Source organism: Gymnoscopelus braueri, assembly GCF_963280865.1.
Source record: "Gymnoscopelus braueri genome assembly, chromosome: 24".
In the NCBI taxonomy this organism is placed as follows: Eukaryota; Metazoa; Chordata; class Actinopteri; order Myctophiformes; family Myctophidae; genus Gymnoscopelus; species Gymnoscopelus braueri.
The window spans coordinates 31,301,510-31,312,485 of NC_137626.1; the positions used below are offsets into that span (position 1 = coordinate 31,301,510).

Genomic DNA, 10,976 nt, shown 5'->3' on the forward strand with positions numbered 1-10,976 from the left:
CTATATCATTCCAGAGAGCCACGGAGGCAGGAACAGTCCAACGGTCCCCAGCAGACACACGATGATGAACATCCACAGAAAGATGCGGTCGATCACCATGGCAACGTACTTCCAGTCCTCCTTTATCTAGACAGAGAGAGGAGGGAGGGCACAAACGATAAAATGACAGAAAATCTAGTTTTACTGTATATAGCCTACCTTCTTCCCTTAGGCCTGGACCGAAAAAATAGCGAAAGCAAACCGATATTTAGAACCAATAACCAACTTAATCTTAGAGAATCTAGGAGCAGGTTTTTATATACCGGTAATACTGTTTTGTTTTCTTATATCAATGAAAATAAAAATATATAATACCGTTTTTTATGATATGCTATCGTCCGATTAACCACTTAACCCTATATTATATTTCTGGTGGTGCATACAAAAACAGTAAAAAATAGCCCAAGCTCACAACACGATCCGTTGTTTGCTTAGGGCTATTCTTAGATCTTGTAGATCTGCTGTAGAGCTTGTAGATCTGCTTTTATTCACTATCTTTTAAAAAATCTTTCATTATGGTAATCGAGGCAAGTTTGAAATAATCGTGATATTGATTTGAAGTCATATCACCCAGCCCTTAATTCTCTGTATTTGAAAGTTTGAAAGGAAATATGGTTTATTAGGAGAATGTGTGTACACACATGATTTTCCACATGATTTTCTACATGCAGAAGAAAAAATAGATAATATTATATACAGTAGTCTTTATCAAATATTATTAAATCCAAGTCTTGAAGCTGACTCATAGTATTATATTTCAAAAATGGTTATTGGTTTGAAGTTAAAAATAACTAATAAGGTGAATAGTTAATTGTGGTGGAAACAACCGTGTTACAACTTAAAACTAATGAAACTTCTTCTCTGCACTCACAGAGAAGTCTGCATCCTCTGCCCTCAGGTGCTCTGCGATGTAAGTCACACCCTCCAGGGCGTGTAGCACTGATGGAGATAGGGCCGATGATAACGGCTGCTGGATCATGTCATGTTCTGGAACAGGGCTGTCGCTGTCCAAACTGAGTTTACATGGCCTTTGCGGGAGGAGCTTGTACCCAGCAAGCTGAGGGGAGGGAGGAGGAAATGAGGAAGAGGTAGACACCTTCATCCCCTCCCATTCCTCTGCCTCGAGCCCCAAACGGATTGCATCCACTTCACTGTCCACATCTGTATCCAAGTATCCGTGGAGATGACAGTAACCGCATCTGTTTGTGGAGTCCTGGTAACCGTGACAACCGGAGCCGGCCTCAGACATCTGGTAACCGTGGGGATCGACGTCAGACTCTTGCATGAGCCAGGTATTGGTAGTGGAGACAGAGGTGCTGTGGGAGTGGCCTGGAGTTGAGAGGGGGAGGAGCTTGTTGATCAAGCCACGCTTCCTGAGGATGGGTCGAAGCAGAGGATCAGCATCAGTTTTGTTATCATTTGGTTTCTCCTTTTCTCCATTTCATTGTCTTCACTTGTCACCTTGGTTTGTTTTTGCATTTGTCTTTGCAAGGCAAGACACTTATTCGTTATGTACAAATATGTAACTTTTGTGATGTTCTGATGAAATGCCTTGTGATTGTGCTGCTAACCAGGGACAAATATTGTATTGATCTATCTATCTATCTTTTTTTTTTTTATCAAACCTTTGGTGAAAATAAAGACGTAGAAGCAAACAAGGCTCTTGAAGACACCTGTTGTATTAAAACTAGTTCAGAGAAAAAAGTAATCAACTTCAGATGATTGATCGATTTTTTTCCATAAAGTGGATACATACTGTACTCAACTGTACATTATGCTTTTAGTGTCATTTGAAATAGCTAAATATGCAGATTCTCCTCCCATCCCGTACTGACCTGTGGTCTGGCGGCGGCCTCTTCATACACAGCCACCACGGCACCACGGACAGGAAGACGACGCGCGCCCAGTGCGGCATGGCGTGCGCCGACCACGGCGAGCGGTGGTGCACGTTGAGCACAAACACGGTGACCACGATGGACAGCGTGACGAACACCATGGTGAAGAGCAGGTACTCGCCGATGAGCGGGATGACCAGCGAGGTGGACGGGATGATCTCCGTGATGAGCAGCAGGAACACGGTGAGGGACAGGAGCACGGAGATGCACAGCGTGATCTTCTCGCCGCAGTCGGAGGGCAGGTAGAAGACCAGGACGGTGAGGAAGGAGATCAGCAGGCACGGGATGATGAGGTTGACGGTGTAGAAGAGAGGCAGGCGACGGATGACCAGGCAGTAGGTGATGTCCGGGTAGATCTCGTGGCAGCAGTCGTACTTCTTGGTGTTGTAGGTCCCCACCGCGTCCAGGATGGCCCACTCGCCACTCTCCCAGTAGTTCTGGTAGAGAAGAGAGAGAGAGACAAAAAAGCTCTCAAATAGCTTTACACCAAGCTACCCTTGCCTTCATGTATAAATATACACATAACTATTGTGAACATGAACATAAATGAACATTTGTGGCCTTGTAAGACAGTTCTCCCAAGTCTCAATGTGACATAGCTCTGTTTACACATTGCTGTATTCCCTTCAAATGTATTCATTTATCAGTTTTGATTTGTTTTTATTTTGACACTTGGGACAATGGAAAGCACGGCAATCAACACAGTTGAGATTGAAAAAGTAAGTGAATCAGAATGAAACAAAGTCTCGGCCATGCCTTTTGGCCTGGCGGAGACAATTATCCATGCAGTGGTGACGGCCACTTGTCTTAGCCTCTCATCTCTGTCGACCTTTTAAAACACACATCGATTAGAAAGGCCTTGCCTTTAATGAGCCGATGTTGAAACGACCAGGTATGTACCAACACCAGCTAATAATATCAGACAATAAAGTCACAGGTGATCATGGTATGATGGTAGTAATTAGATATGGAGTCAGGCAACTCACAAGAGAAACCAGTAAATCCAACATGTCATTATATAGTACCTCTCTGTGAAAACAACAGATGTTAAAGCTGGTTTTAAAAGATTGACCTCCTAATAAAGAAACAAAATCTGCAATTGCAGCTTATAAATGAGGCTGAGTAGCTTTGAGAAATGAGTAGCTTTAAATATTGTATTTGAAGTTGTTTTGCTTGCTTTACACAGGACAGTAGAGACAGAAAGGACAAAGAGAGGGAATTACAAGTGACACAGCTGGCCAGCTGAAATTGGAACCGGAGATGTTGTGACCATTTTGATCAATACAGTATTCGCTCAGCTACTGGTTCACCCAAATGTATGGGTGTTATTGATTAATAAACGATGCAGGGTGGGAGCAGAGGGCAGGATGGATGAGAGAGAGGAGGAGGTGAGGACAGGTGGGATGAGAGGAGGAGGAGAGATGGAAGAGAGAGTGTCCTTGCTGGTTCAACTAAAACAGATTTAGTGACTTATCCCTGCTTTAACAGGAAGAGATTATCTGTATGTGTGTGTGTGTGTGTGTGTGTGTGTGTGTGTGTGTGTGTGTGTGTGTGTGTGTGTGTGTGTGTGTGTGTGTGTGTGTGTGTGTGTGTGTGTGTGTGTGTGTGTGTGTGTGTGTGTGTGTGTGCGCGCGTGTGCGTGCGCGTGCGTGCGTGTGTGTGTGAGAGAGTGTCAATGTCCTTTCTAATAACTAGGTAAACAAAATGCTTTCTTTGTTCCTGTAGAGCAGGGTAGCGACATTAAACACCTCCAGGTGTTCTTTACCTTCAGATCCACAGTCGTCTCGGTGGGCTCCAGGTCGATCTTGGCTCGGTCATACGTCCAGGAGCCGAACTTCATCTTGCAGCTCTGGTGGTCGAAGGGGAAGAAGGTGACATCGATGGAGCAGGACGATTTATAGATGGCCGGAGGGACCCAGCGCACCCGGCCTGTATGGAAGACCTGAGCCTTGGTCTGATGGGTGATGGCAAAATCTCCATCCGCACTGGGAAGGAAAGGCACAGAGGATGTGTAGAAGGTTGGAGACAGGGTGTTGTAGGGAGACATAGAAAGGGGAGGATACAGGAGGAATGCAGGGGGGCATAAGTTGGTGAGGGAAGATAAGAGGGCAGGGGAGATGAAACAAAAACAGGTTTTCATCTCATTTCTGAAATCAAAGGTGTGTAAATACACCCTTTGAGCCATGCTCCTTTTATAATTGATGAAAAATGCTCAATCCTAACAATGTCTATGTTATCTTTGATGATGCAACAGCTGCACCCTCTAAGCTGGACCCCTGAGAGAGGCAACCCTCTCAAACACTCTTAAACAAAGTCTAGTTTTAATGAATACATTATTGAACCCTGTGGCGGGAAAAGATAGGATTCATCTCATCTGATGAAAGAGCATTTTAAATCTACAGCTAAGCTCCAATAATGACTGTTTAGTCTTTCAGTGCGAACATTTGCATGTATCACTAATTTGCACACAGGAATATGAGCTCATGGAAGGGCTGTTTTTTCAGATCTAGATGTGCGATATTATGGAATTTTTTGGCTGGTTGACCTTACACTTACAGTACCTCAGCTATGTTGCTTCAGTGTATAGGTCTCTATTATGGATCAAGTAGATCAGTGGTTCTCAAAGTGTGCTCCGGGGACCCTCAGGGTTCCTTGAGGGGGTTCCAAATGGACCCTTAGAGTTCTGCAACCCTGAGAGCGTAGAAATGTGTGTACGCTCTCAGAGTTATGAGGGTCCTTGATATTAAAAAGTTTGAGAACCATTGAAGTAGATAACTGATCACTTTTGTGTGTGAGCATGACGAAGAGTGTCCTCCAGTACTCATAGTAATATTCAGTATACATACAGTACATGTGTACAACATTAGAGTGCATGTGTGCGTGAGTGCATGTGTGTACTTGTTGTACAGCACGATGTCAGGCACCCAGATGAGTTTAGAGGGAACCCTGATGGACGTTACGTTTTCGTAGTCTGACGGACGCCATCGCAGCTTATAGTCTGTCCATTCCTGTTATCTCACAAGTTCACTCACACACACACACACACACACACACACACACACACACACACACACACACACACACACACACACACACACACAGAGAGAGAGAGAGAGCACAAACCTTACATAACACATTACATCACAGTGTTACTGTATGTTTTAACTTTGCTGTCTGTCTCCTCACTTGTTTCAGCCAAACATTAGTGGTCATCATTTGGTTCTTCTCATCCTGTGAAGAGACAAAAGGATGACAGAAAGGTTAGTCGCTCCTCTCGTCTCCTGCACTCCTCTCCTATCTGCTTTACTAGTCAGGGGATATTAGCAGAAAGATTTCCAATCTTGGAATAAATTCCTTACCAAAAAAAATCTTCACCAATGTGTTTGTAAAGGTGTCTAGTAACACATCTCACAAAGACTGAAATTCAGTTTCCCTAGGAGAATTGTTGACAGCTGCTGAAAGTTGGGGTTCCCACCATTTCCCTGCATTTCCATGCAGGGCAAAAAAAATAAAAATTAATTCTGTTTTAAGTAGCATGTGAGGGGTCAAACTAGGGTGTTTTTATGATTCTGAATCCATTGCAAGCATTTGTTTTGCACCAAAACCACTCCTTGGGCTAAAAACGGCCATAGCCATCCTTGTCCAGGTATACTTTTTGTGTAAAAAGCCCATTGAGATTGGGCTGTTTTTAGCCCATGGAGTGGTTTTGGTGCAAAACAAATGCTTGCAATGGATTCAGAATAGAAACTAGACACCTTTACAAACACATTGGTGAAGATTTTCTTTGGTAAGGAATTTATTCCAAGATTGGAAATCTTTCTGCTAATATCCCCTGACTATACTCTCTGTGTGTAGTGTATACATTCTCACCACGTCTATAAGTTGTGCGATAGAGAGGCCAAATCGGATGATGACCACATCGCTGACATTGCGAGCGGGACGAGACCACTTGTTGTAGCCCCTGAACAGTTTGTTAAAGAGCTGGTCCTCAGCCTGCGCTTGGCTCCAGTCCTCACTCAGCACTGGGAGAGATGGAGAGAGAGAGCGAGCGAGAGAGAGACAGAGAGAGAGAGAGAGAGGGGGGGGGAGGAGGGGGCAGCAAGACAGACAAAGAGAGAGAATCGGAGACAGAGGTAGACTCTGATGGTTACAACGCTTTCTTACACGTGTATGTGTGTGTTCTAGGTTCTAGCTCTAGGTATACTCTTAGTTTTCTTGCCTAACTATGTTGAATGCACTTATTGTAAGTCGCTTTGGATAAAGCGTCTGCTAAATGACTGTAAACTAATGTAATGTGTGTGCGTGCGTGTAATATGAGAAATATTGTGAAATATTTCCATAAAACATATATGTTTCAATACAGGTTAAAAGTTGAACATGCAAGGATGGTTAGGCATGGTTAGGCAGTGTTCCATAGTATTCCATTGGGCGTTGCCGCTGGTAGTGATCTCAACACGAGGTGGTCTCTGGTTATATTAACTATATTAAAAATAGATTAGCCATCACTTTTTGTGGAGACACACATTAATTGCATACATGTAATTACAAGGCAAATGGAGAAATGTATTTTGTATCGACATGTTAGGGTTTTTTAGAGGAAAATAAACGCAGCTGTTATTGTGAAATTAGCATTTCATGTGATTTCATACATAATGGTTCATCCATCCAAAGTCAGATATCACTCATTCTTGGAAAATAATCAATAGGCTGCATACAATATGCTGTAGCCTACTGGACTTGTTATATATTTATTTTCCAGGGCAATTGTATTTATTTGTATTTTTCCTTAATTGATATATAGACAGAAATAGAACTCTTCAATTATGAATGAATTACATCACACTGATATTCACACATCACAATATTGACACCATTAAAATAATTATACTTCACCTTAAGTAAAACTAAAAAGTCACTGATTCGGCCATCTCTCTCATCTAGCTAAATTAAGATTATGTGCATGCACAAGTAGATGTTTTAACAGATCACTCACCAGAGTTGATTAAGATCCATAAATAAACCACAGTCCTGCACCAGGGCAACACTAAATAAAATTTCTGTTTCATTTCCAATCGGTGTCTGGTGATTAACAACCCTATGAACTCCTCCTTCCTCTCTTACTCTGTTTAATGAAAACCTCTAAATGTGTTCAACTATCTCCAGTTACAGTGCATCTGTATCTCTCTCTCTCTCTCTCTCTCTCTCTCTCTCTCTCTCTCTCTCTCTCTCTCTCTCTCTCTCTCTCTCTCTCTCTCTCTCTCTCTCTCTCTCTCTCTCTCTCTCTCTCTCTCTCTCTCTCTCTCTCTGGCTTATTGTTGGGATTGACAAAGTGGGCTGTCTTAATAAATAAAATAAAATATAATAAAATGTATACAAATAAAACCCTTAAATCTTCTTTATGATACTACTTTAATGAACCGTTTGTAAATGCATGATAGATATAGAATGTTTTGGTCTTGTGATGACCTTGCACCAGGAGAAAGACAAATTAAGGGCATGACAGCGATAGAAAGGAAAGGAAATGCATGGTGAGCCGCCCTCTCTCAATCGCTCATCAATCCTGCACTGTGCACTGTGTGTGTCTGTGTGTCCCCAATCTTTCATTCCAAGGTCCATTGTGGCGAGTGAAGTCCTTCAACCCTAATTTCAATATTCCTGTCAAGCACAGTAAAGGCCTCATGCAGTGTGTGCCTTTCAGCTGATTTATCTTTCATTCTTATATTAATCAGTAGTGACGTAGACTAATAGTACCTGTTGTCAGTGGGTAGCCTACTATGACGTCAGTATAGGTCCATATGCCATACCCGAGGGCCCATCATTCACGTAACGTCTATTTTATTTATTTATATAGACTTCACTTGGGGCATCAACAATAAGCCTACATGGTCAAATAAATGGTAAATGGTGCATTTATATAGAGCTTTTATCCAAAGCGCTTTACATAGATTGTGCATTACATTCACCCATTCACACACACATGCAAGGCACCAACCTGCTCATCGGGAGCAATTAGGGGTTCAACGTCTTGCTCAAGGACACTTCAACTCTAACTCTGGGGGAGCCCGGGATCGAACTGGGAAACTCACGGTTGCCAGTTCTATCCCATGCCAAATGACGGTGACTGACAGATGTAGAAAGAAAATTCATCAATTTCACGATGAATTTACATGAGCTCTAAAAAGGGATTGGATAAGATGTCCTCTTTACTCCATAAGACTGTTTGATAGGAACACTTTTACGAGTCACAAAGAGAGAGGTGCTCCCTCATTTCCTATCAAATATTGTTAGGGTGTGTTGTAATTCAGGACCAAAAAGCAGAACAGCAGAACCAGATTTACAAGCAAACGTCTTTTATTCAACGTTGAATTCAAAAACCCAAAATATTAAACTTAGGCATGCTGTTTGTATGGCGTCAGGCGGGCAGGCAGCAGGCGTGGAGGTACTGGTCGATCTGAGACACAGGGAGACAAGGAGTTAGAGAATGCCGATGACAGGGAATAATTGAGGAGCTGAGGCACAGGTCTTTACCGGTCGACAACTGAATAATCTGGCAAGGGCTGGAGTCCAGAGCCAGGGCTTTTATCTGCTGGGCTTGATGAGAAGATCACTCCAGGTGAGCAGGCAGCTCCACAGCCCGATGAGGTAATTGGAACGCGACGCCCAGGCAGACGATCCCCAGGCCCACACAGCACACACCAGACACATAGGGAAAAAAGGGAGAAAACAGACAGCCCATAACAAATATAGTGTTTTACATAAAATACATGATAACATAACACCACATAATAAACTCACCCGATAAGTTAACAACCCATTGTAAATAACTTAAAGGACAATAAAGCAATAACCAAAATGGACATGTGCCCTAATGCGTGCTAGGAAGTCTGTCCTCTTTCCAATGCACACCCCATGATACTGATACTACACAGCCCTGATACTACCCACAGGTGCATGGGTTCCAAAAAAGCCATTGTACGTGTTGAAGACTATACCCCTGAGCTGGGGCCCTCCTAGGCCCTGCAGGCCCGTTTGGTAATCCACTCCTGAGTGCAAGTGCTAGATATCTGCTCTTAATGAGAAGCAGCTGTGACTTAAATGAAACAAAAACTACTATACAGAATGAATCAATCAAACTGCAAAAAACAAATTATTATAATTATGTGGGCTTTTAACTGATTTTAACTAATCGGCCAATTTGATCCAATCAGGAGAGAGAATCAATTAATCAGCTTCAATTTTATAGCCTTTCAGTTCCAATTTTGTTTGCTCATTGTTTTGTTTCATCATTTCAAATTGAATTTGTTTATTATGTTTTCGTTCTTGATTGAATGAAACCTGAACATTTTCTGTTTACTAAAGAGCTGCAGAGATGGGGACTTATTGTGGAGACCCCTGTTATTGAACTAACACTAATATAGCAATGATTATTATCAGAATATTTAATACTTAGGAACAAAAAAATCACTTATAGCTACTTTGAGGTATAGGCTAAACATACAATGTAATATCAACAGGGTCTAGATAACAAACTGACAGGCTATTGACCTCTCCCTACTAGTGCAGTTTAGTTCAGTTTGACTTGGCTGAGATGAAGACGGTTTGTTTTAACCAATCACTTGTCCTACAGTGCCTTTGTGTATTATTGTTGTGTGTAAATGCCCAAAGGTGAGTGTGTTTATGTTGTTTATTATTGTGAACCAGCCAGGCATTGTCATGTTTATGTGGTACTGTAACTGCATATATCTTTGTTGAGAAAAACAGTACATGCTAAGCAGCGACTTTGTTATATTGGTGTTTAGTCCGTTTTTACAAAAAAAAAAAAAAAAAAAAAAAGTAAACCTTTGTTTTGAGTTGACAAAAAAATACAGCACCTGCTGCACAGGCACACACGCAGCTGCTTGTAATTACACAGACTTATTCATGTTAGGCTGGTATTAGATTACAGACAGAAAAGAGAAAACAATCAGGATATTATAAGGTTTTTCAGTCTATCAGAGACTGAAGGGCCTTTTAATATTTAACAGAATATGAGTGAAAGTTCAATCACAGAAGGCTACCTCCGAGTCCTACTGAACTTTGACATATATCAACATTCTGTGAACTGAATTCAGTCCTGGCGTCTTGCCGTAACTGTGCGTCTTGGAGACTTTATGGCTGGCACATAGTGCCCACACACACACACACACACACGCACGCACGCACGCACACACACACACACACACACACACACACACACACACACACACACACACACACACACACACACACACACACACACACACACACACACACACACACACACACACACACACACACACACACACACACACACACACACACACACACACACACGTCCTAAGGAAGGCAATCTGGGAACCCAGTGCCAAGTGAGAATGAAAAACAGCGCCCTCTGCTGTTTGTACTAGTAGCCCTGAAACATGACTGTCATATGACAGTCGTGACGACACTTCAACCTGGTGTTTACACTTTCTCCCTTTGTGGTCCGCACATCTACATACACGTTCAGATTTCAAATATAAATGGCTTACCCCATGGCCACGGATGTTACAATTATGTACGGGCCCTCAGAAGTACCCGTATTTTCCGTATTGTTCAATAAAAATCATTTTAATCCAATCCGTGGCCATTTTCTCATAGAGTTAAAATGTCAGAGTGCAATACACTTCCCAACCAATAGGGTCGCGTTGTTGAAAGCATGTGGCTAAAAAACTGAGAAAATGGCCACCGATTGGATTAAAATGCTTTTTATTGAATAATACGCAAAATAAGTGTACTTTTGAGGTACCGTACATAATTATGATATTTGTGGCCATGAGGTAAGCACTTTATATTTGAAATATGAACGTTATGTAGATGTACGGGTCAAAAAGGAATAAAGTGCAAACTTCAACAAAGGTTGAAGTTTCGCCATGACGGTCGTGACAGACGACCGTGATTTCATGGCTAGTCCTAAGGGGGAGTGTCGTCGATAGTGCGAAGTTCAGCGAGCAAACTAACTGCTCTTTTTGTCCAGGACCTGGA

At 42.3% G+C, this 10,976-nt stretch overlaps 1 protein-coding gene across 1 annotated transcript; it reads right to left on the reverse strand.

Annotated features, from left to right (window-relative positions):
* LOC308080581 (neuronal acetylcholine receptor subunit alpha-2-like) lies at nt 1-7,043 on the reverse strand (the record flags this gene model as incomplete). Its single annotated transcript, XM_080422474.1, has 8 exons — nt 6,928-7,043; nt 5,805-5,956; nt 5,121-5,165; nt 4,833-4,942; nt 3,700-3,919; nt 1,875-2,371; nt 911-1,412; nt 1-126 (listed from the first exon to the last, which is right to left on the reverse strand). Exons 1-8 carry the CDS (start codon nt 6,998-7,000, stop codon nt 1-3), a joined length of 1,725 nt encoding a protein of 574 aa, XP_080278600.1. The 5' UTR covers nt 7,001-7,043.
* Between the last annotated feature and the right edge of the window lie 3,933 nt (nt 7,044-10,976).